This window comes from Sciurus carolinensis, chromosome 13 (assembly GCF_902686445.1).
Source record: "Sciurus carolinensis chromosome 13, mSciCar1.2, whole genome shotgun sequence".
NCBI classification, from domain to species: Eukaryota; Metazoa; Chordata; class Mammalia; order Rodentia; family Sciuridae; genus Sciurus; species Sciurus carolinensis.
In genome coordinates this window covers 52,061,877-52,089,166 of record NC_062225.1, presented here as the reverse complement: position 1 = coordinate 52,089,166, position 27,290 = coordinate 52,061,877, and the positions used below count along the sequence as shown (strand labels likewise).

At 37.9% G+C, this 27,290-nt stretch overlaps 1 protein-coding gene across 34 annotated transcripts in view; it reads right to left on the bottom strand.

The window, feature by feature from the left end:
- Nucleotides 1-26,800, bottom strand: part of Nrxn1 (neurexin 1) — a 1,060,789-nt gene extending 1,033,989 nt beyond the window's left edge. For 18 of the 34 annotated variants that reach the window (XM_047522005.1, XM_047522007.1, XM_047522011.1 and 15 more), the window contains exons 1-2: nt 25,715-25,974; nt 21,146-22,832 (exon numbers count right to left, since the gene is read on the bottom strand). In XM_047522005.1, coding sequence (XP_047377961.1) covers nt 21,146-21,917 — 772 coding nt within the window. In that variant the 5' untranslated portion in view covers nt 21,918-22,832; nt 25,715-25,974. Of the gene's footprint in view, nt 1-21,145; nt 22,833-25,714; nt 25,983-26,025; nt 26,126-26,709 lie in introns of those variants that run through there. The other 16 variants (XM_047521995.1, XM_047522001.1, XM_047522003.1 and 13 more) reach the window with 6 other exon arrangements.
- Nucleotides 26,801-27,290: the final 490 nt, after the last annotated feature.

The window sequence follows — 27,290 nt, the reverse complement described above, 5'->3', positions numbered from 1 at the left end:
TCCTTCAGATGAGACGGTCTTTTTGCATGTTCTTCTCCCTTCTCCCTCTGTTCCTGTAGCCAACTCCTCTTCATATTCAAGCCTCACCTCTACTCTCTTATCCTCTAGGAAGCCACCTCACCATCCTGAATATGAGTTCCATGTACCCTGACATGACAGCCAATCTCTGTATTGTAGTTCACCTTCTAAATGTCTCTATCTGCCTATAGAGTATAAACTTCTGCCCATCTCATGACAAATACATCCCCAGTACCTGAGTTCCATGCCTTTAAATATCACTTAAAATTGAATTAATGTTTAAAGCTTTTCCCTAGCAAATCAATTACCACCTTAGATACTAGAAGGAGTTACATCAATTGGTCCTTTATTACTTTACAATCCTATTTTTAACAGATAGATTACTTAGTTTTGATATGCAATTAGACATATTGTTCAGATCATTATCAGAAATTATCATTTTCTGAACTATTTATGGAATGCAGAGATCACAAAGAAAAAATTAGTGCTAAAAAATATGCAATGCCTTATTTGGGGATTTTGAAATGTGCAGGTTAAAATATGTGAATTTTACAATAATTTCTTGAGTTTTTTTTTACATAAGTTTTGTAATGCAACATAGAAACTAGGTATACACTTTCCTTTTTTATGAAAGTGACTTATTTATAAAAGAATTTCTAATGACAAAGTTATTTAGAAATATTTAAAGATTTAGAAAAGGTCTGTATTATTAGTACAAAATCACTATACACATAAGAATATACTTTACCCATATTCTTTTCTGTGTGTTTTACATATAATTTCTCTATTCTTTAAATGAAGTATGTTTGTGAAACTACTGACTTTGATAATTTCTTGAAAAGAAGAAAGAATAATACTGTTTAATAAATGTTTTCATGGGATGCATTTTAATTGAATACTTCTCAAGCTTGTAAGTTATGAGGTAAAAATATTATTATAGAAGATATATAACTAAATATGAACAAAGTCATAGAATGACAGTCTGCAAAGGACAGGAAGAATTCTCTGTGATATTATCTTCTTTTCAATAACTGTCATTTTAAAAAGTATATTGTTTGAATATTTTATGATAAAAAGTCATCCTATGAGGAAAAGGCCACAAGGTGATAAACTTTTAAGAAGAAACAGCAGAAGGAAAAATTATCCCTGCACAGAATAAAAGGAAAATGCATAAAACGGAAAGAAATAATCAGAAGAAGAAAATTAAAGTAGAAACAAGGTACCTTCTATTTACACTAAGATTTACCTATAGTCTTCCTATAAAATATTTGTGAAGCATATTTAGAGAAGGTTTCTTGAAACATTACTAGAACACATCATTCTGTAGGAAAACACATTTACACATCCTTGTAAGAGACCAGACATTTAAAAAACACACAAAATTTCAATTAATTAAAAGCAAAGTTGACTCTAAATCAAAAAAATAAGGGAATTTGAGAGTGACTTAAATGATATTACGCTCTCTAAAAATAATGCGTTTGTTCTTGATCCTTGCATACATGACTTCACAGAGCCATGAGTTATCCAAAAGCTCTAAGTGGTGACAGAGGATACAGAATGGATGTGGAAGTAAATAAATCCTGGGTTCAAATTTTCCCCTTGCTTTCTAGATTCTCTGGGCTTTAGGTTTCCTAGATGCAAAATGAAAATATTTAAACAAATCAAGTTTTTGGTTGTTGGATTAAATGAAGCAATATACACAAAGAGGATAATGCCAGCAGACAGTGGACAATCAGTAGAAACCAATCTCTTTTTCCTCTTGCCTATTATTACACAAGGAATCCCAAAAATATATTATTAATTTTCCTTCTCATAGTTCAAAATATATTGAAGAGATATAAAAAGTCATCAAAACAATAGGTTCCCAAATTAAAGCTTTTTGACTCCTTACAAACACTTATAGCCACAAAACATTTCTGTTAGCTATTTTTATAAAACTTGTACTCGAATATTTCTACTTCTCAAAAGATCATCTTTAATCATTAATATTAGGGCTGTCTGCTATGATAAATCACATTGTTGTTTTGTAAACTAGAAAAAAAAACCAGATACACAATTAATGAAATCAAGGTCCAATAAAGCATAGGTAATTGGTGGAAATCTAAAAACTAGAACCTATCAATTAACTGTGTTAGTGAATATTCAAGGTTTCTATATAAATTGTAAGTAGGTAAATAATTTGGATAATCTGAATAAATTCTTGTCACGTAACTCCAATATTGTTTAAGTAATTTCAAGAAGCTGACACAGAAGAGCCAGATGTGAATTAGGAGTTATGACCAATGGCTTTAAGTCTCATCTTCATGCCTTTGCATTTTCTATAGATATCTAGTTTGCCAATACTTGGATTTTATATGCAGTTAAATCACACCAGCTAAATTTTTGAGGAAGAGGTAAAAGACTCATTTGGGGTTACATATGAAAAACTTTATACAACAATTGCATATTGGGAAACTGCAAAATGAGCATGCAAATCAATTTGTATGCATTGGTGAGTGAATATAGATGAGCTATTTTCAAAGTATAGACATCCTGGTATAGCAAATGATACTGGTACAAAAGGAGTGAGAGAGAAGGAGGTGAATTGCTCCACTTAGTCATCCATTTGTAATTTTCAATAGAAAATTGCATTGTCAGTTCCCATTATGCCTGCACAAATTTGTATGAATTAAAGAGTCAACAACATAATTACTGATAACATATATGTGTATGAAGTAAAGCACAAAAATCTTGTCAGTCATTTAGAACTTCTCAAATGTTTCTAGAGTTTCCATTAGGGAAAGGAGACATTACAAGAATAATATACCCTCCTATGAAACCAAATTGAGGTGCAGTGCCAACCTATTCACTGACTGGGGACCAGAGATGGATGACAACAGGGAGAGCTATTATAAATGGAATATTACTACAAATCACTCTACTGAGAAGAAAGATTAGATCTAGTTCCAGACCTTGCATCTTGTTAGTATCTCTTCATTAATTACCAAGAGAATGATCATTAAGCCTGACAAACGTGTCCAAGTTTAAAAAGATACTCCTTAGAACTATGTGGGATTTAAATTCTATAGTTCTCCCTTTTATGATATCCTTTCAGAATATAGCCTACAAGGTTCGTGTCATATTCTGTTCTGACAACATGAACATTCTGTTATTTCTAAAACAGAATGCTCAATCTAGCATAATACAAATCCTCAGAAAATCATATAATGGGTCTCATCTTCTGAAATGGACTATTGGTTTGATATCTCAAAACTCTCTTAGAAAGAAAATCCTCCAAGATGGAGAGTCACCAACTTCCTTTTTAAAAATGATCTTACATTTGCAAATATATCTTATTGCAACAATATACAGACTTTTCCCTTACTCCCTTCATTAAACATAGTGAAATGCCTGATCTTTATAAGTTATTTACCTATTTTTAGATAAGTACATAAATAATCTCACTTTTGCCTATGTGTGTTGCATATATGTATTTGGCTTTTTATATTCACTAAATATATTTTAAAATATTTTCATAGTGGCTTGTATATGTATAGCTCATTCATATTATGTTGCAAGGTAGTGTATGTGGCTGTACTATAACCAAGTATAATATACAGTGAGTATTATTTCTAATATATTCGTGAGACTTGCTCAAGTATTTCTGAAAAAGTTTCTAAAAATAGAATTATTGTGTTAAAGAATATATCCACTTAACATTTTCATAACTATAGTTCAATCGCCCCTCAGAAGAGTTGAGGTGATTTCCACATAATTGATATAAAAGCCTAAGAGTTCTATGTTGCCACCTCTCTGCCAACACTGGATCTGATTGGGCTCTTTAATCTTCTCAACCAGCTAGGCAAGAAATAATAACTCATTTTAATGTACCTTTTTTTATTTATTGAGATCAAGTTTCTTTTCATATATCTATGGGTTACTTTCTCTTTAAAGAACCGCTTATTTTATTTGTTTGACCTTTACCATTAATATCCTCACTTCTTAATATCTTGAAGTTAATTAGGTTTACTAACATTTATTGAACTCCTACCAGTAGGCCAGACTCTGTTAGCTCTTACATATATAAAAGGTATAACAGCTCCCCTGGGGACTTAGAACCAAGTAAAGAAATAGGTGGGATGATAAATAACTATAATAAAATGTAGTGAGTATAAAAACAAGGGTCTGCACAAAGCCAGCACTGCCCTGCAGGAGAACCAGGGGTGATTGGGAAGAGGGAATCAGGGAGGACTCTGGAGAGAACATTTTATAGATGGGTCTTGAGTGATGGTGGGATTTCACTCAATAGAGATTGTTCAGAAAGCCTTAGGTCCAGCAATAATAACATTAGAAAGGGCCCCAAGACATGTAAATGCAAATATTATTCAAAATATCAATAATGACTGGCTTAAGTCAAAAGATGTCCCTAGGGATAAAAATGGTAAGAAATGAGTCTGGGTAGATGAGAAAGCTGATTTATAAAAGTGCTTACCTGAAGCACTGAAAGTGCCATTCTGAAGAAATTGTGCTTTATCCTTTAGCCAAAGGAGAAATGCTATTTTTAAAGAATCACTCCAACAGTAGAGAGGAAAGGCTTTGGGTAGTGGGGATGAAGAACAATACCTGGGATTAGGAAATAGTAAGTAGACTCTCATAACCCTGATGTGCAACTCCAAGAACTTAAAATAGCATGATATCAATAGAATCCATTGAACTTGGACACTGAAAGCATATGATCAGTCCCTTTATCTTTTGGCTTCTGGTAGCATTAGATACCCTATCTCTGTGACAACATGTATTCCCCTGTATTAACAACATGCCTCTACTGGCCAGCACTTCACCTTTCCATTCTTAGACTAATAGTAGACCAAAATATAGTGTTTCACAAACACAAATAAATGAATAAACTTTCAAGAGTCCTTACTTTCCTTGTGTGCACATTTTATGCAAAAACAAACTCAATATTCGTTAATCCAGTGCTTTTTCTACCCAGGCTCTATAACCTTCTGATGGCTTACTACAAACTGTTTTCTTTTGATATGGAAGAATCCAGTGATTAGAGTAATTCGTAATGATGGTGACTTAATTAAGAGTGTAAAACAATCCATTAACTGTAATTTTTAAAAGGATCCATATGTTTCTCACTCTTCATAGGCATACTGCTGTACTTGCATTTTTCAAAAATTAAAGCTCAATTTTGCTTGACTGGGGACATATATTAAGAATATCACTGAGGGCACACGTGTGCATCCTATTATAGATCTCTTTATACACTGATTAACAGGGAATTTTATTCCTATTTTTGACTCCTGACTTTTTTAAACTTCTATTTAGGTTTCAAGTGCCCAAGAGCTAGGATCTTGTCAGTTCATGTGCGATGGCTTCTTTATAAACGGGGAAACAACACAGCGATCAGAGATGAGCTCTATTTGTGTATACAGTTTTTCTAGGAAACCAAGAAGAAGACAGAGTATCCAGAAAGAGGTGTTTTTAGTTTTGTGAAAACTTTGGTTGTTGCTTTGCTTTTTGTTCTGATTTTAACTCAAAACGATTTTTCAGCCCTCTTATTTCATCCTTCTCCAGAAAGAATTTATACCAGTGCCAAAGTCCCTTTCACCCAAAGCAATAATTCCCAGAAGAAGAATGGCAAAGGGATTGGGGTGGTGGTGGTAAGAGATATCACTCAAGTGTGCTGCAATAAGCCACCGGGAAGGAACTGGCGCTGAGTGGAGGCAGGCTCAGACTGGGAGGACACCCCACAGACGGCAGAGTGAACAGGAGGATGGGCATGGTGAGTCTGAGATAGAGGCAGACGCTGTAACTCGAGCTCCACCATGTTCAAGGAAAGATGAAACTGGGGCAACTCACTGTGTAAAGAGGGCAAGGGCAGCTGCTTCAGGGCAAACAGAAGCTTGTGGGCAGAGAACCTGCCCAGAGTGTTTTCCAGGGACACCAATGTGCAGCGACAGCAAGTTAAGGCTGTTGCAGATGTAATTCATGAGCCAGGTGCTCTGAACAGTTGGTGCCACATTTGATGCAATGCATCTGTGAATTATAACTCCAGACACTTGGAATACGATTTTTTTTGACAGGGGGTAGTTTTTTTCGGGGAGTGTAAACAGGGTGTTTGTTTAGGCTATTTCCAACTCAAGACTTAGGAGATGTGCATGTTAAAGTTTTTCAAAAAAGTACAATTATTTACATAACTACAAAACTGAAAATATATTTCAGTTGTTATTAAGTCAAGGCTCAGTAAAAGTAAAACTTTAAGCAATTTAAGACTGGCAGTTGTCTAAGCTACTGTAAAGTATCTTTAAGGATAGAGATTCACCCACCATCTCTGCTGACTTTTGTCACAGTTACACTTGAATTACAAGGGAGGGGTAGTTTTCTCTTTCCTTAACCCTAAACAAAAAACACTCCTGTTCAAATCCATTTCTACTGTTGGTCCTCTGTGGACCAGGCTACCACTGCCAGTATTCCGTAGTCCCAATTCTTTTATTCATCTGTCAGATAGTATTTTTCTGGCCTACTTTTCCTGTTCACCAATGCATTGCCATCAAGATGCCTCCCTTTACACAATTTGGACTGCCTGAGACAGATATTAGTGACAGGAGATTTTTAAGCTACCAGGTAACGACAACCTACTAAGAATTTTATGAAGTCACTGTCCAAGCAGTTTTCCAAGACATGATAGAAAATTAGCCAGTCAAACCAAGGCAAAAGGGAAGGTGAAGGAGTCACTGGAGGTATAGCAATGCTGCTGTGGAGATAAACAGCTCTGGACAAATGTACATTTCAGGAGGTAGTCTTTGGGAGAGCAATTCCCAATGGAAGTGATAGTAGGTAAAATAAACAGCAGGGGGCCTATAAGAGGAAGAAGACTGAGCAGACAAAGGAGAATCTGGAACATTTTTACCTCAGTGAAGACAGCACTCATAAGCAGATAAAGATAATTCAAGGGGATACCAACTACAAGGATTTCATTTCCACTGTGGACACATAACAAGAAATTAATTTATATCAGCAGACAAAGGATTTTCATTTAATTGAAGAAATTCTGCCTAGGAAAAGTTATTAAACAGTTAAATGAAATTTTGAGAAAGAAAAAGAGTATCAAGTTGCATTAGCTAATACAGACATCTTGAAACATAGAATTCTGATCTGTGCAAGTGTGTGAAGATTTGCACACATAAATAAAACTTTACGCACATAAATAAAACTTTATTTTTTTAAAAAAGGAAGGGCTTATAATTACGGGCATAGCCTCAGGAGTCATATAGCCTTGGTTCACATGCCAGCCCTACAAATTCCTAGTGTGTAAATGTAGGAAATTTTAAAATTATCTCTGAGCATCAACTTTGTCATTTATAACACCAGCAAAATAGCACTTACCTAGCAAGGTTGTGGGGTAGATTAAATAAATTAATATGTATAAACGCTGAAAATAGTGGCAAAGGCAAAGTGACAGCATTTAAGATTTTGCTATTATTATTGATGTTGTTAGTAGAAACATTTCAAAGATAAAATGCCAGAAAGTAGACAAAGGATGATCACAGTTTATGTGGCGAAATTGTAGACAATGGTGTGTGTATTCTTGCCTTTCTTTGCCCCCTCCTCACTTCAGCTCAAGACCAGGGCTAGTAGCCAAGAAAAACATGTTTTAGTTCTCCCCTGCACTAACCAGATGTTTTCTTACTTTAAATAACTAGTTCTCGATGTTTCAGCTGTTTCAAATATTCCTAGCTCTCCTCCCTCTCCAAATTTACTTTTTCTCTAATACTTTTTATCCCCCAATCGTCTTCTTTTCTCCTAGTACCAGTTCCTTTCTCTCTCAGTTGTCTGCCTCATTTTCTCAATTTATCAGACATCTCAAGCTTCCCAGCTTCCCTGAGGCCAAGCTGTCCTTCCATCTTCTATTCCCTATGGGAAGGAGACACTCTGGGATTATATATTTGGCCACGAACCAAATCCTTGTTTTCTCTGTTTAAAACAAGATGCAAAAGTTTGTGTCATAAAAATCAAAATCAAAATAAATAAATAAAAAATAAATAAAAATAAGGATCATGACCAGGATGAATAATGCCTTGGTTAAGGAATCGGGAGGCATCTAATCGTTCTCCTTGATTTCCAGCACCCTCTAGGAAGTACACAGCTTTTGGCTGACGGGCAGAGGGGCACCGTTCCAGATGAAGAACTATTCTGATTTCTGAAACTATGATTATGCCTGTACTTTACACAGCTCTCAGAAACCACTGGGATGATGTTAATCAATTATCTGAAAGTACTGAAGGCTGGTATGGTGGCCCAGGCCTGTGATCGGTAGCCTGAAGCAAGAGGATTGCAAGTTGAAGGTTAGCTTGAGCAACTTAATGAGACCCTGTTCTTAAAAAATAAGAGGTCTGGGGTGGAGCTCAGTGGTGGAGTGCTTACCCAGCATGCAAAATGTCCTTCATTCAAACCCAGTATCAAAAATATGTGAAAATTCTATAATCTGATCACAAGAAAAAAATGTATTTAAAGACAGACCTTGTAGTGTTCTAAGGTTTTGTGTAGAAAAAGAAATACTGCGTAGATTAAGTTATAAAGATATTATAATGACATTTTAAACAATACATGTTTTTGAGAATTTTAACATGATCTAAGATTTTTTAAAATTCCTCTTTTCTTGAATTATATCATTTTCTTTTACCTGTCATATTTTTGTGTACATTCTGAGTGTACACATGTAAACATATGTGTACATATGTAGCAAAGTAAATGGCTCATTATTTTTAAATATCTCAAATGCTTTATTTCACAAAAAAATCGGTCCAAGTTTTTAAGTAGGACTTTATAAATGTATCCTATTGCACATTAAACTATGCATTTGGGTAATAAAATATAATCTAGAACTTCCTGTTATTATGTTTTCAATTCAATAAATTAAATGTTTCATATATAAAGCAGCCCATATAATTTTAAATAAATATTTACATTAATTTCAAGGGGCAAAATTCAACTTTGTACTGAAATAAAAGAGCTTAAGCTGAAAAGTGGTATCTTCCATACAGCAGCTAAAGTTGTGTGCTGCCATACCAGTTATATCCCTGAGGAGAGTCCAGGCATGCTTAATTATAGAGAGACATCATTACTTAGAAGAAAAACATGAGACTTTAATTTCCTTGCCTCTGCCGGACTGGGGCAGTTCATTCTGCTGAATCTAGCAATGTCTGAGTTTTAAGCTTAGCTATTTCCACATACAGGGTCAGGTATTGTTCAGGTCATGAACAACAGCACCTACTGAGCTCTGATCAGTACTGCTTCCATTGTGAATTCATTACGTCTACAATTAAACATAGCTCCTCCTGATGTCAGGATGCTATCGAAGGAACTGTTCTTTTTGGCATCTCCTCTTCCAACTTTTAGCTCACCAGATCACTCCTGGGAACCTGTGTAAGAAGGTGCTATATGAAGTAACACTTTTTCCTGTAATGTGGTGTTGGTGTATTTATGATTACAGTCCAGATTGTTTTGAACCCAAGTAACTAGACAAGAGTCCACGTTAGCACTTTGGCTTGCCAGGTCAAACTTGTTCTTCTCCCACTTCTTTCTAATAATAGTTTCTAATATATATAAGAAATAGCACAGGGAATACATCTTTCTAATTCTAAGAACTACTCCTAAATTCAGTTTTAGGCAAGGTGTTGGGAAGGCAAACTTATCCAAGAGAGGTACTCTTTTCTCATTATGTAATTTCAATTAAGCGCCCACTGTACCATCATCTGTATCTTCAGAGGACCCATGTTACAACTCAGCAATGTTAAGTAAATGTCTATTTTTGTAACTGGGTTAGGTCTTTACATTTGTGTCAAATCACCACAGATTTTGATATTTTCAACAATTTTATCTGCTGAACTCTGAAATGGTTGGAAATTTTATGTTGCTTATTTTGTGAAAATTAAGTCTTTTCACTCAAAAGGACAAAACATAGCTGCATTGTTCTTTAGATATAATATATGGGTGCCTTACTTCTAGTTCCAGTAAAATCAACCCATTAAGCATAATATGAATATAAGGTCAACAAAGGAAGCAAATAAATAAGTGTTACAGAAATCATCTGTGATGAATTCTGACAAGCTATGCTGTTTTTCTTTAGTATCATGACATTAGGCAGTGACACTATTTTTAAGAGTCTGTCAAAAGCCTCAAATCCAAAGACTTTATTAAAAGTCAGCCATTTAAATTAGCACCAAATTGACAAGTAGCAAACAAATTCCCAGCATACTTTAGCTATTTGATAAGGGATAATACACAGGCAATGTCATACAGTGAACAGAGTTGCCTGATGAGGTATTAGACATAACTGGGCTCAAATTTCAGCTTGGCCTTTACTAACTATGGGACTTTCCACAAGTGAGCTTTACTAACCCACAATTTTCTCATCAGGAAAACGGGAGTTTTGTAAAACCTATATAGTAAGACTATTGTAGAATAAATAAGGCAAGATGGACAAAACACAGTGTTAAATTCCTTTCACTCAATAAGAACTAAATAGCAGTTATAATAACTACTGTGAATCTAAATAAAATGATTTTAAATTGTACTAAAATTTAAGAGGCATTTATGGCACCATTAAAGTAGAGTCACTCAGTGTACTTTTTTAAATAATTTGACATGTAATATTCTAGGGGGAAATCATGTATATTTATGGATTTGGAGAGTTATGAGAATTATGACTGGCCTAACAAGTAATGCTTTTTCCAATATCCAATTACTCATTCAAGTATTTATTGAATTCTTTCAACATACTCATTACTCAATTACTTAACGATTTCAGCAGCTGAGTTGTCCTAACTGGAAAACTTACATTGCTTGATTGTGTTGGCAAGGCATTAGATCTAAAGTAATAAATATAAAATAATATAAATAATAACATAATAACCTATGTTTTATTTCTAAGCATTATAAAGACATGCAACATTGAGAAATTATCTAGGTTCAATGGTTGTATTATGTATTTTAAAGAAAGTACTCTCTTTACTCTTCAACTAATTTACATATAAATACACTCACTTTCTAGAATGGTCTTTGCGTTTATGTGACAAATATTTGATTTTTTTTCCTAAAGTTTTTCACAACAGATTTCCATTAAGGATTATTTTATAAGGAAGTATTCATATGCTTTTTATAAATGCTTTGGTATTCATTGAGCAGAAATTATTTTTAATTTGAGGATGTTTTTAAAAGTTCAGGTAGAGTTTACACTCAAAAAATATTCAAATTTTAAGTATATTGTTCAGGGAATCTTTACAAATATATATCCACCTGTAATTACTGCCCAGATCATACCCAAGATTCCATTCTATGTCCTTTTCTGGTCAACAACACTAAAAGACGATTGCACTTTTATTAGTACAGACTAGCTGTGCCTCTTTTGAACTCTACATGAATAGAATCATATAAATATGTAGTCATATAAATTACTTATTTCATTTGTTTAAATTTTACCCAGGGAGGACATGGAAAATAATATCCTCTTAACTCAATTTGTTATGTACCCTAATATCACTCTGCAATAACACAAATCCACCAAACCTGATGCATATTATTGGCATAACTTATCTAAAAATGCATCTAAAAAATCCTAAAATAGGTTTACAGAAACCTATTTAACATTTTCACTATGAATATTAACAATACCCCACAGTTAGTTATCCTGCTACATATTTTTTTTTTGCAATTTTTCAAGTTTTTCTAAGACTAACATCTATTATTATCATCAGTTAGATATTAGATGTCCTCCTGAAATCAATATATCAGGCAATCCAAGAAAGTTTAGAGGTGAAATGACTGGGTTATGAGAGGCTTAACCTAATCAATGCATTAATCCCCTGATAGGGATTAACTGGGTGGTAACTATAGGAAGGTAGGTTGCTGCTGGAGGAGGTGGGGTTTAAATTCTGTCCCTGGAAAGTGCAGCAGCTCTTTCTCTCTGTCCTTCCTGATCATCATGTACTCAGCTGCTTTCCTCTACTACGCTCTTTTGCCAAGATGTTCGGCTTCACCGCAGGCCCAGAGCAATAGAGCCAGCTGTCTATGAACTGCAACCTCTGAAATCGTGAGTTACAAATAAACTTTCACTTCTGTGTAATTGTTCTTGTCAGATCTTTTAGTCACAGCACTGAAAAAGCTGACTAAAACAGAAATTGGTACCAAGAGGTGGGGTTATTGCTATGATTAACCTAAGCTGAAAAGTGGTTCTGAAGCTTTTGAAGTTTCTGAAATTTGTGGGAGTAATTTTGAAAAGTTTAACAATGCATGCTGGAAAAGTTTCATATTGTTGTAAGTAGAGTTTAGTGGATGATTCTGGTGGAGTTCAAAAGACCACTATGCTGAAAGGACTGTGGGCACTAAAGACTGGGCTCAAGAGGTTTCAGAGGAAATAGAGAACTCTACTGGAAATTGTACTAGAGGCCATTCATGTTATGTTCTGGTTAAGAAGTTGTCTACAGGGGCTGGAGTTGTGGCTCAGTGGTAGAGTGGTTACCTAGCATATGTGAGGCACTGGGTTCAATTCTCAGCACCACATAAAAAAATTAATTAATTAAAGATACTGTGTCAGTCTACAACTAAAAATATTGAAAAAATAAAAAACAAGGTTGTCTGTTGTCTACATTTTGCCCATGTACTGAGAGGGTCCAAGAGGCTGAATTTAAAGAAATTTCTAGGTAGTACAACATTCAGGCACTGACATGGATACTGCTGGTGGCTGTTAGTCAAGTTTATTGTGACAATCAAGAACAGAAAGCAGAGCAAAAAGAGCTGAAAACTTGGAGTTAATCCGGATAAGTGTAAGTAAAACTGGAGCTAAGGAAGTTGTGATTGTTAAAGACTTTATAGTCACTAAAGAGATGCTAAATACCCAGCAACAATAGGAAAGATGACTTGAAGTCACCTCAGGAATTGACGAAACCACATTCATTTCAGGCTCAAGAATGTAAAAGAACAAATTCCCTTGAGAAGTGACCAGCTGGGGCACCTGCTTGCACAAGGGGTCCTAAGAAGTTTCACCAGGCTCAGTCACCATGGATGCTGTAGCTAGAGTACCTGAAGGACTGACTACTGCTTGAGACGGTGGCAGACCTTGGCATCAACCACTTGTTGCTGATTCTGCAGGACTACATGAGGCAGGAGTTCGGGATCACGAGAGCTTCCACCAAGATTTCAAAGGAAGTCCTGGAAGTCTAGGCAAAGTGCAGCAAGGATGGAGCCCCAGTGGGTAGCCCCTGAGACAGCCATGATGCATGAAGATGTGAGAAGGAAGCCTGAACTACAGTGGAAGCCCCCAAGATTAAGAAATGCTAGTAATGTGGTACATCTGCCAACAAAGTTGCAGGAGTCAAGCAGAGACAAGCCAAGAGAGAGGTTACATGGATTGCAACCAGCAAGGCCAGAGGGTGGAACCACATAAACCCTTTGAAGACAACATCATGATGCTGGAAGCTACATCACTTGTTTGCCCAGCTGAATTTTGGTCTTGCTGTGGTCCCATCCTTTCCTTCTGTGCCCCTATTTTCCCCTTATGGAATGGAAATATTTACTATGTGTCTTTATATATTGGATATATATAACTTGCTTTTGATTTTTACAGGTGTTCATGCTGAGTTTGCCTTGAATTTCAGAGGAGACTTTGGATTTGTACTTCTGAGCAATCCTAGAACCACTTAGACTATGGAGATTCTTACAAATGGACTAAATGCATTTTACATTGTGAGACGGGCATGAACATTTGGGGTTTAGGGGCAGAATGTTATGGGTTACATATTAGGTGTCTTCCAAAAGCTCATGTGTGAGACAACACAATAAAGTTTAGAGGTGAAATAACTGGGTTGTGAGAACATTAACCTAATCAGCGTATTAATCCAGATAAGGATTAACTGGGTGATAACTGTAGGCAGGTAGGTTATAGCTGGAGGAGGTGGGTCACTAGGGCATGCCTTTAGCATATAAATTCTGTTCCTGATGCACTCTCTCTCTTTCGGTCTGTTTGTCTCTCTCTCTCTGCTTCCTGGTGCCGTGTATCCAGCTGCTTTCCTCTGTGATACCCTTCCACCATGATGTTTTGCCTTACTTCGGGCACCAAGTAATGTAGTTGGCTATCTAGGATCGAGACCTCTGAAATCATGATCCCCAAATAAACTTTTCCTCACCGAATTGTTCTTGGTCAGTCTTTTGGTCACAGCAATGAAAAAAAGCTGAGTAAAACAATTATCTAATCACACACACTCTGTGAGATAGGTTGACAGAAGTTAACAAATTAGAAGTCTGATTGGGCAGTTTCCCAATTTGAAATCTCAGTAATTAAATCAGAATACTAACAATTTTATCCTATTTTTAACATTGTTTTAGAGGCAGATCCACATCCGGAATCTAGGTCTTCAGATCTCAAATCATGTTCTGTTTAAACACAAAAGGTAAATAATAACAATGTAAGAAAGGAATCTGAGAGAGTGTTGCACTCATTCCCAGGTTCTAGAAGAAATACAGGGAATTCATACTTGAGAGAAAACTGAAAGCCATGAAATTTATTAAGAACTCATAAATTTTGAGTTACTCATAAGTTATGAAGCCAATGACCAAAAGATTTTTTCAAAACCTAATTGGAGCATTTTAAGACTTATTAGTAAGCAATGACTATGTAAATAAATCTATTCCTGTTCTTCTGAATAAAAGGGACTGAACCATAAAATGATAAAGAAGTACAAAAGGCAAAATATATATGAATTTTATATATTTTTGATAAAATAATTTTAATGTAAAAGTTTATTCTGCATTACATCAAATATGCTTGTGCACTTTTTGAAAGCACAATTTCTCTGTAGCAACTTCCAATAGTAATTTTATCATCTACATAATAAAACAAAGCCTGACTATCTATGATAAGACCTAATTTTCAATACATTATATAAAAGTTAACACTGCAATCAGTGCATCCAACATACACTGAGAAATAAGTATAATGTAGTCAGTAACTCTTTTCAGAAACTAGGGATTCTGACTCCTTACTCTAAAAATGCAGTTAAAAATAACAGAAATATAGTTTCAGTCTTTTCCATAATTAGGATAATTATTTTTTAATAATCAGTTTAATTGTTACATCATTTTAATGATATCCAAAACTGGAACACTATTTCACTGTCATACATAACTTGATGCTGACAAAATAAAGCCTGGTATGACAACCACAGAAATATCTTGCTTGAATTTTTAAAACTCAAATATACTGCTAACCAGTCTGAGGCATACAGGTAAATAAATTATAGAAAATCCTCAAAGGAAAATTATAAATTGGATATACCCAGTATTATACTAGCTATTAAAAGTCTCCTATCTCAGAGAGATAATAACTTAGGATAGACTTCAAAGTAGCAATACTATTTTTTTTCTCTTTTTTTCTACTATTGGGGATTTAACTCAGGGCCTTGTACATGCAATGTAAATTTCCCACCATGAGCTACATTTCCATCCAACGCTATTTTAGATAAGATACTATGAGGAAAAAATTCACTGTTTAAATACAGGACTGGGGTAGAATACAGGTATTACATGTGGCGTGAAAGGCAGTTTTTGCAAATGCTTTCATGTTAAATGTTGTTAAATCAAAGTTCTCAGAATATGATTTTTTAAATATTTCAAATCACAGTTTGATCTGAGTAACAGTAGAACTGTTATGTAAAATCGAAAAGGGCTCATTGTCTTTGCTGCTTCATTTCTTTATAAGTTGAAACTTTGGGGCAATTCACATATTAGAATTTAGATGAGAAAGAAAGAAGTCCATATTTGAAATTTGCATGAAAGTACTCCTAAAGAAAATGGTATCATTCATAACAGTGGAGGCAGTTACAACAAAAAATAAGAAGAGGACATACAGAAAGCTATGTGCTCAGCACTGCTCTAGGAGTTTTACAGGAAGTCACCTGCTTAATACACCAATTTCACAGATAAAGTTGAAGAATATAAAGTTTGAATGTACCCACTCATAATCTTCAGGCAGTCTGGCCAAAGGATTTAACCTGTACACTATAATTGCTTCTCAAAATAGGAAAACAAAATCTTATAATAATATATTCCACACAACTCGTGGAATTCTAGAATAGTAACTCAGTTTTGGATCCTGGGATGTTTCAAGACCAAACTAGAGAGGAGTTCTTTGTGCCACTCAAAGCTTTTTCAAGAGAGGTGACCCATCTCCTCCTAAAAGGGCAGACTCCTAAAAAAATCTATGGGAAAAATCTCAGAAATATTTTTGCCCAGCACCTACTCATAAATAACTATTTAAATTAAAAATAAAAATAAAAGATGACAAGTACAAAAATTACAAAGATTGTACAGACCTATTTTTCTTTATTGTAGGAGTTAAAAATGCTACATCAAACAGTTAATATATGTTATTAAAAGAAAGAAAGATTTGAGTATAACTTATTATACATAGGGGTAAAATAAAATATGGTATTGCCACTGGGTTCCAGAAGCTTACAGACTCTACAGATACATACAAGAGAAACCACGTGGTGGTCCACTTAAAGTTCAGCTAATGCTTTTTACAGACACAAACCAATGTTCCAAAAAATGAATGACCTTAGATTTTTATACCTAATCTAGCTCATGAAGATTCTACATTCCTTAAAACAAGGATCCTGATTCCAAGGATTCCTCTTTAAGATTCTTTTTAAAAACAATTCTGTTTTCCCTCTACTTTTCCCTCTAATTCAATCTTACAGTGGGTGGGAGCTTAACAAATGTTGTTGACTGACAAATAGAAACTACTGTTTTTTCTTTTTCTCTGGCCCCCTTTCAATCTGTTTTCTACACTGTAGCCAGCGTACCATTACTAAAACATAAACTTGATAATGCCACCCTCATCCCCAGCTTTCACACTATACTCTGCATTCCTTTTCCATCACTTGTAGGATAAAGATTAAAATCCTTGACATGGTCCAAAAGACCCTGCATGGCCTCTTCCTACTCCTGTCTTGAGCAGGGAGTCAGCTCTCCACACTTAGGGGTCTTCTCTCAGTGGCATGAATATGATGTACTATCTCCTGTACAGATTTCTGTCCCTCTGACTTGACCTAGTTAATATTTCTCCATCTTTACCTGGTCAAATCCTTCTCATACATCAAATTTAAGCTTAATAATCACACCTCTGAAAAATGTTTTTGGATTAGGTCACTGCTCACTATTTTAAATTGTCTTACTACCATGCAAGGATTCTTCAAATTACATATCATCATTTTAAGTTTGCATTCTTTTTAAATTAATATTCCTCCTCACTAGAATCTGAAGTCTATAAATAGGAACTATTTTTTAGTTTACTTGCCATTTTATCACCTGAACTTAGTCCTCTGGCTCATAGAAAGCATTAAATCAATATGTGTTGAATAAAGAAAGAAAGAAATGAATGCATGAGGGACTATGGTTGATGATCTGGTCACATTAGTAAAATCATAGAAAACAGGGACTTTATTAAATGACATTTAGCACACTGTCATGTAATATTAATCAATCATGTGTGCTTATGACCATTTAAATAGAGAGTGTAAGAAAGTAACACTCACAGTCTAGTATGAAATTTAAATTTCTGTGACCCTAAAGCACATGGGACTTGTATCTAGAGATCATAAGAAGCATAACTTAATTTCCTATTGGACATCCTTTATTCTCATTTTTAAGAGGGATGGTCATGGAACTCACTAATTCTTTCAAACCACTAGAAAACTATTAGTACTCTTAAGTAGAAACTTATTAAATAATAATGGTGTGGAAGCACTTAGATGAGTATGATTCACTGAAAAAGCTCTGTATCACATAAGCATCCATCACTCAAGAAAGATGACATTCCTGGACAGTTGAGTTCTAAGGCTGACTCTCAGGGTCAAGGAACATAAGTGATATATAAATTGGTTCTGTTCCTGCAACCATTTTTATATGTATTGTTTTTCTCTTGAATAACACCTGAACCTGAAAAAGACTTCAACCTGAAGGAGCTGAAAATCTTATTCAGCAGATATGATGATGTTAGCTTGGGAATAAGAATGTTTATGCTCTCATCCAGACTCTGACACAGACTTGGTTATGACCCATATGCCCATGTTTTCTCTCCATCAGTACATATATAAATAAATAAATAAAATTTGCTAGGCCCTAATAAATAGAGCAAGAACGAAACTGAAATCATTTAATAAAAACAATCTGGAAACCCACGGGTGCACAAATTGTTTCAAGGCTCTCTAAGCTAAGGTGAGAAGAAACAGAGAGCATCCTTAGCATAGTCTTATTGTCTTTATAGCAGTTCTTACTGTATTTGATATATGAAAGCAACTATAATAGTAATATACATTGTTACTAAGTTAAAAAAGGAATTTTAGTTGGGACCAGAGATAATGCAAATTTGTTTTTAATGTTTGATGGTCTATTTTTTTCCCCCTAAATTCTCTTTAATGAATGCATATTTATTTGGTTTTAAGTTAGGTTCTAAAAAGAATGTGGCAATCAGTGTAAACACTGAGTAGAGTCAGGGCCTTGTTTATACTTCATCTGAATAGAAATAATCTATCCCTAGCCGTCAATACATGATCAGTGTTAGGAGAGGCATCCACTCTCAATTAATTATTCAATAGTCACTTGACACACATGAACCAGGGAAAATAAGCGAAATGGAGTCAATCCTTCTGGGAAGACAGACTATGCCTTTATCATTCCATCTTGCATTTTTGTGATAATCAAACAAATCCAGCCTTTTGTTTTCTTTCTACGACTAGTGGTGATCTTTGTATTCTGTTTTCAGATAAAATTTTCAAACGAATCAATGCTCCAGAACAATCCTAATGGATTTACTTTCCTGGGTTGCTTATGTATCAGGTACTATATTGTTCCAATATGCATCTGTGTAATTCCAAATTATCCATCTTATAGAAAGAACTATCATTTTTCCAAAATAAAATGCATTTCAGAATCATCTAATTCTGCTTCTCTTTAACATTACTTTTTTCCATGCTTTTTCCACTCTTCACTGTTCCTGATTATGCATGATCCCTGGATCCCTACATTAAAATGCATAGAAAAATTAAAAATTTTCATTTAAAACACCCTCCCACACAGTACAAGCTGTCATTGTGTCATATTTGTTTCCTAATTTAAGAAAGGAAGTTATATTTCACAAAATTGCCTTCTTTATCACTTAAAGTGGCATTAGGATACTTAGAGCAATATTTTCCCACAAAATAATATTCATTTTTGTTTCTATTAATCTGTGCAAAGGTTTGCAACTTCAAATAATACTATTAAAATCTTTATATCTAAGCAATCTTATTCCTGACTTATAATTAAGTTAGATTTGGCAGAAGAAAATATGTTCTGTTTTATTTTTGTAAAACATAACCATAAAGTCTGCTCTTAAATCCATGGAAATTTACTGGCAAAGCTGAAGTGCAGTATGGGCCACTGAATACACAGTCATCTATAATTATTTAAGCCAAAATATACCTAAAACAAAAACCCACATGAAGGCATAGCACAATAAAATAACCCTTTACTTCCCCCCACCCATCTCCTCCAGACTACAGAACACTCCTGAAGACCAGCTGTTTTTATTTCTAACTAACTCCCTTTACTGTTTAAACAATTGCAAATTTTATCAAGTCTTCATTTCTTTAAAGTCAAGTGAGAGAACTGCCAAGTCCAATAAGATTTACAAAGGCTAGTTCCCCTTTGCAGTGTCAGCAAAAAAACAAAGACATTACACAATAAAACAACCACACATAAAGCTTTTGTCCCTATAGCTTTCAAAATCAGATTTCATAATTCACCTTTTCCCCAATTTCAGCCACAAATGCCATTTATCCATACACTGATTGCCTTGATTTGACCCATAAGCTAGTCATCTAGTTAAAACACTGACATCCTCTCTCTTGCTCAGCCACTGATCCATCCATGTTTTATCCTCTTCACATCACTCACTCACTTTGTGTTCATAGGTTTCACTGTCTGAATCTAGAATATTTTCCTGGGTCATTGTCATGTAACAACATGGAAGAAACAGCCAGAAAACTAAATTTTATTTGCAAAGGGGTGGTGGGAAAATAAAAAACTTAGATAAGATCTGTGTTGTTTAATTCCACACTGTTTCAAGACCCAAGAACCACAGAAATTACAACTTGGCTTCCGCTACTCAGATAAATGTCATTAGCTGAATATCCTTAGAAAATCTCTTGCAATCGCTCACATGCATCCTCTGTTTATTAGCCTGCAGAAGCTTCCCAATCCAGCTACATCTAAATTTCTCTATTTCTCTTCCCAAGGCATTTGTTACTCAAGAAATATGTTATTTAATCTCTAACATTTCTAAACATTAGCTGACTTGTCTCACACTAAAGGAAACCACGAAAATCACAGAATTTGACTCAAACATGACAAATGTTGGACTTGGAGATAACCATGGAAACCAATATTGTTCCCAAACCCCTCCTCCTGCTAGTGAAGCAAATCTTACATTCCCTCCTCTTCTTCCACAACCAAGAGATGGTCTTTACGCTCTATTTGAAAAGGTAGGGCACTGCCCTGCCAACTCTGTCTCTCTGGTGCTTTACCACAGTATCCACGTGGGCGTTCTCTACCACCGCCCTGGGGAAGCTCTCCTGCACTTTGTTTTTCACCATTTCTCAGTCTTCTAGATGCATGTCTGCATCTTCTGGGCAAAGTCTGTGTATTATAGATTTAATGATGGAAGGGGGAAGAATACTGGTCATTCAGGTAGGCAATGGTCCTATGAGTAGAGACACCAGCTGGCCAAAGCAGCCCAGAAATGACAACAGAGCTCATTCTATCTGCCTCTTGGAAGGAAGTAGGGTTGATCCAAAGGGCTCCCAGGGGGCAACTGAACCTGGCAGAAGGGGACTGCTCAACTGCTAAGAGGATGTGTAGGGAAGTGCAGTGGGACTTGGTAAGACAGAGTGGCCTCCAGAAACAGCCCTTCACCTCAAAGCGAACTGCCACATGTGGTCCTGAGAAGGAAGGCCCCATGCACCAGCCCGGTCCCGCCTGCCTCACCCTGCCTCCCCACGCCCTGAGCTGAGCACGGCTCCTGGGGGTCGCCATTGGGCCTTACCTTGGCTGCAGTCCTTGCCGCGGAAGCCGGTCCGCGAGCAGTCGCACACTGCCTGGTCGTCCACCACCGAGCACACACCTCCATTGAGGCACACCCCGCCCTCGCCCTCCTCGCCCGCCTCGCACGGGCTCCCGCCGCCGCTGTTGGGCGGCTCATCGTCCAGCTTCACCTCCCCGCTGTCCACTGGCAGGGCCTGGGAGGAATTGACCCTCACGTCTCGAATCCACCCTTTGAAGGGCTCGCGCTCCCTCACTGAGGCCAGTGTGAGCTTGAGCGCCGCGGCGCGCAGTTCCGGGGGCAGTCCACCCACGAAGAGGCCGCTGAACACCGTCATGTCCCTGCGCTTGGACTTCACTTCCACCCACTTGGCCTCCACCTGGTCGATGAAGAGCGTGGTGTTGCGGAATTGGCGACGGATGCGCACGTTGTGCCAGGCGCCGTCGTTGACCGGCGTGTCGGCCAGGAGCGTGGCGGGCTCGGCGCAGAAGATGGAGAAGCTGAGCTGCAGACGGCCACCGCGCGTCAGGATCAGCTCCAGAAAGTCGCAGAAGCCCTCGTCGTCGAAGTAGAGTACCAGGCCGCGGGCACTGCGCGTCTTGAGCTGGAAGCTCATCTCGCTCTCGCAGCAGGCATTCCACTTGGGAAAGCGCGTCCACTGGCCCTCAGCGCCGGGGAACTCCAGCCCGCTGCCCAGCTCTGCCCAGCAGCCCAGGAGCAGCAGCGAGAGGCATAGCAGAAAGCAACCCCCGCGCTGGAGAAGCGCCGTCCCCATGCTCGGGGCTGGGGTGCGGCGGGGGGGTGCCGGGGCCGACAGGGTCAAAATGGTCCTGGACACCGTGATGAAGAAATAAGGGTCCCAAGAGAAAGGACAAGGTGATAGGCCGGAGTGGGAGCGTTGTGCCCTCCACTAGCTCTTTTTTTCTTCTTCTCCTCTTCCAACAACCCTTACCTCTCTCCTTATAGTCCCCTTCCAATAGGAAAACGTAGACCCCAGTGGTACAGGGCAACCACAGAACTTCCAGACCAAAGGGAGGATACACTTTGGAGGCAACGTTCTGAAAAAAGCGTCAACAGAAGATCAAGAGAAATCACTGATCCATTTGCATCCAGTGATCTAGTTTAAGGGCAGCTATGGTGTCAACAAATACTTTACTTCACTCCTCCAAATGCCAGGTACCCCCAGCGTGGTACCAGACAAAAGGGAAGCAGTTACAGTCAGTAAAAAGCACCCACCTTTCTCAAGAATTACAAGAAGCAGGCAATGACCCAGTATCCTTGGATGCTTGTGACTGCCTCAGTGTTTCCCTTCCAGATGCAGTGTCCCAAACCAAAACGGAGAGGGGGATTCTTTGCCTCTTGAGGGCACCACTTATTAACCCCAAAGTAGCTTCAAAGACCTGCTTCTTCTGTCATATCAAGGACTTCCAGCACCACTGCAGCCTAAGCCAAATTCCTTGTGCATTGCCTGCCAGGCTGGATTTCACTTCTCTTTTAAACCTCCCCAAGAACAGGCCTCAAACCCACAAGTTGTGAAATAGCCAGAAGCTGTTAGATGTGGAAATCACAACAGCTCCTCTTCTTTTTCCTCCGCCTCTGCAAGGCCAAGCTAAGATGCCAGCATATCAATTGGTTGTGTGATGGCGATGCATTTTGGTTTTATTTTGTCCTTTTATAAGGACCCAGAAATCTGCAGAAAATTAAAATTAAAATTAAGATCTAAAGTCAATTATAGTATCATACAAATAATCATTCACCTCAGAAAGCAAGTATATAAGCCAAAGAATTAACCTTATTGGATAGATTTGTTTTGTCCTGACCTACAAGTAAGACCTGATGTTTCCCAATAGTTAATATCACAATCTTACAACAATTGCATCCTTGTGGTTTATTATAACTGTTACTAGGTAACTCAGGTTTTAAAAAGAGAGATGATTATGGTTATCTTTATTTTTTAAAGAAAAACGTAATTCTTAAAAATACATTAGAAGAGAAATAAGGCCTTTTTAAAGATTTATTATATTGTGTGCTAGTTACCTGGACAGTTAAAACAACCTATCCAAATCCTATTTAATACCAAATTTTACAAAAGGTGAAGTAGATCAAATTGTTGTCAGGAAGCTGCCACCTTAGATTTGTATAGCATTTCTACCATTTTATTTCTCTCAGAACAGGAATATTGATGGTTTCTTGGGGGAGGGGTTCTCTTTTAAAACAAGCACATTCCTTCTTTTTTTATAGGAATGGTCTGTTTTAGGAGAAAATAATCAATTGAAGCCAGATATATATTGTTAGCAATATTGATGACTCAAATGCCATAATATTAGTTACTTTAAAGATGGTTATTTAATATTTTGCCTAACAGTGTAGTGACCTAACTCCTCCTCAAGTCCTTATCTGGCTGTCAGCCCTAGGATTGGTGTGGTCAGAACAGCAGTTGGCATGTATGTCACCTCAGCTGCTATGACTCCAGGATGTTAGAATTTAAAACCATGCCTTTGAATCACTCACTATGCTATTAAATCACTTCTCTTTATTCATCTCTAATCTAACAGGTTCTTGAAATGATACAGAAAGCATACATACTAAATTTTTTCTAAGACTTTTTTTTTTAATGAAAAATAAATTACTCTTACATTTTGAAAAAAGGCAAATATATTATCTGGTCATATCAAAAAAACATATTATATTATTCACCATTTCTCACTATTTCCCCACTTCCCCCCACTCCCACTGCAACACAGACCCACCCACACACACACATACACACCCCAAATTTATTGCTTGGACACTGAAGCTCACTATCCAATTAACACTTTTTTTTCCCCTACAAGCTGAAACTAGCAGTAATTTATGGCACCGCATTGTGCTGCTGCTTCTCCATGGAGGGAGCTAAGAACATTTCTCTTCAGTTCAGAGCAATCCCTACAGGTGTCAGCTGAGAGCCACCAAGCTAGGGGATCCCACTTCAAGTTCCTCCCCAGATGAAATAGATGACTGGTCTCTCTCTTTCAACACACACACACACACACACACACACACACACATTGCTCACAGGCAAAAAGAAATAAAAGTCTCAGTAGCTTATTTATTATGGCTGATACATTCCACATCATCAGCAATTACCAGTCACATCTTGTCTACTCCTGTGCCAAGCCCAAAGAAAGGTGCTCTTAAAATCATCAATAATAGCATATTACTCAACATACTTTCATTTTTTTTAAGTGGAATCAAGAATCTGCTAAATTTTCAGTAATTTGCCAAATAACCCTAGAATGTCACAATCAAAAGTAGTACTTTGAATCCATCCTCGGGCTTGTGTGTTAGAAAGCCGTTTTCTTTTCTTTTCTTTTTTCTTTTTCTTTTTTCTTTTTTTTTTTTTTTGTATATGTATGTGTGCATAAGAGAGAGAGAGAGAGAGGGAGAGAGAGAATCTGTTGGAGATGATTATTTCATTAATTAATTTTGTGTAAAACACATAACCTTTTGCCTCTCCTGCTCCTCTCCAGTAATACAAACCTTGACAATTTTTTAAGGAATGAAGGGGTGGGGGGCTAGAGGAGTAGATGTATATTCCTACCACAAGGGAGGTCAACTGGCTCTCCCAGTTCTTAGAGGAAGCTCATTGTGTGTGAGAGAGTATCTGTATTTATATGGAGAAAGAGGATTCTCTCTAGGTGCCGGAAAGACCTGGTGAGTTCACAAATTAGAGGGTGAAATAAAAGGAACTGAAAAACAATCTCACTGCAACCAAAACAAGAAGCGCTCTAATTCAAAAGCTGACTAACAGCCTCATTAATCTTTTCTTTCGTTTCTAGAATCAAATTCCCAACTCACTGGAAGAATCAATACGGTATGCTCATCAGCTGCAGTTGCATTTATTTTAATATGTTTATAATCTCTCTCTCTCTCTCTCTCTCTCTCTCTCTCTCTCTCTCTCACACACACACACACACACACACACACACACACAGGCACGCGTGCGGACACACACACACACACACACACACACACCCCTTTCCTTGCACCCTTGAATATATATCCTCAGAAAGAACCTGAAATCTTTGGGAGAAATTTTAGAAGTGCCTGTCTTTTTGCCCCTGGCTTTTGGAAAGTACCTCAATACAAATGTACGCCCAAAATTCTCCCTGGCTTTCCCGCCCAGTCTCTAAGCCCCATCTGTAACACCAGTGCAGTTTCTTGGAGCCTGAAGTCTACTGCACAAATTAAGAATAGGCATAGTGTGGACGGGTGAGGAAGGAAAGGATGGATGTAGATGTAGATTTATTTTATTGCTTTGATTTCTAACGGACCTGTTCTTTTCTTTCTTTTGGTAATGAATCTCTGCATTTAGCCTTTAAGTTACTACCCGGGTCCCACCATCTCTTCTTCTTCTTACCATTTAAAAGGCTTCATGCAAAACAACCAAGATCTACTCTCCTCCACCCTCCCACCACCCATCATTCCCTGTGTATTTGTGGCAAATCCTGGCTCAGTTACAACAGGGAAAGATATCCTTCTCCAGCTTGCCTCGCCCCATCCCCTCCCCCCAACCCAAATGAGCTTCTTTACCTGCCCGGTTATTCCCCTTAGCTCGAGCCACAGCCTGAAGCATGCATCGGTCAAAGAGAATTTCCTGAGGTCTACGAATAAGGCGACTGCTGCTGCCTTTTCAGAGGCGTCAGGCTTGAGCGTCTATCTCCAGGAGTGCGGGAGGGGAGAACATGCAACGGAGGGGAGCAGAAGGAGGAGGAGGAGGAGGAGGAGGAGAGGGAAAAAGCTGGGAAGGAAGAGGCGGTGGTGGAGCCCGAGAAGGCTGGGTTACGTGACGCCGGGTGCTGTCCTTCTGAAAGAGAAGGGCGGAGCTGAGATCTCCGCAGTACCATGGAGAGCGGCGAGCCTGTCTTCTGGCTGGGGAATAGGTGGGCTAGGCAGGCGGGAGCAGCCCCTCCAGGTCTGGATGCTGCGGAGCGAGGTGCTTCTACCTTTACATCGTCCCTTTGCAGGGGAGCCCGATCCTGGGGGCGGGGACCTGCCGCAAGCGCTTCTAACTTGTCACCACCCTCCCTCCCCCACCCGAGACAGAGAAAGAGAGAGAAAGAAAGAGAGAGAGAGAGAGAGAGAGAGAGAGAGAGAGAGAGAGAGAGAGAGAGAGAGAGAGAGAGAGAACCGACCAGAGAACCACGTAGCTTACTGAGCATGCCCAGGCCCCTGTTAGACCCACGGAAAGCTTGTGGAGATTCCACTTCTCCGGGGTTTAGCCGTGATTGGGCGGGGGTACCTGAGAGGGTGCCAGGACAGGACTCGGCAGCCAAAGAGAAGGTGCCAAGGAGTGGGTGATTAAGATGAACTCGGTCTTTGCTTGTGCACCTTGATCTCCTCAGAACCCTTGAATACCTAGCGGCTCTTCGAGGAATGCAGGGGCAGGCGGGACTCTCATAGGCACTGGCGTTCTCCAAGACCCAGTGTTCCTGCCCCACCCCTTACTGTGGCCTTGTCCTTAGTGATCACACTAGATCTTCACCATCTGCCTAGGCTGTGCCAAAAAAGATGTAAGAGAGACCCACCAGGCTTAGGCGCCAACTTGGAGACCAGACAGCTGTGTCTGACAAGGTGCTTTTCGCTGCAACCTCCGGTCATCCTCCAGCTTTCCGTGCTCTGCCTTGGCCGTGGACATCCTGAGCTGAACCAAGTTCTCTACCTGTTTAACTCTTCCCTCTGTCTCCTTCTTTTTGCAGTCGGTAAAACCTGGAGAAAGTGAAACTCAGTGCGAGGCTTTCACTGTAAAACTGGGCATGCCCAGTAGGCATTGCTGGTTCTGGGGAGAAAGGAGTTAACTCCAAAGGAGCTTGCAGATTAGGAGGTAGAGAAGTCTGGAGTCTATGGCTTTAAAATATGGTGTGAGTCCTATGAACATTTAAATTCCTATCCTTGTTATATTTCTACCCCCAGTTAGTTTTGGAACAGAAACAGTAGATATTTTTATTTCAACATCACAAACCTAATGGCCTCAGTCTTAAATGCTATAAGCTCAGACTATTTTCTGCCTCCAGGCCCTATAAAGCAAGAATGTAAAAACTAGACAAATTCAGGAGCACTGAAATAATATACATCCCAAATACAATATTCATTTCCTTTAGGAGAAACC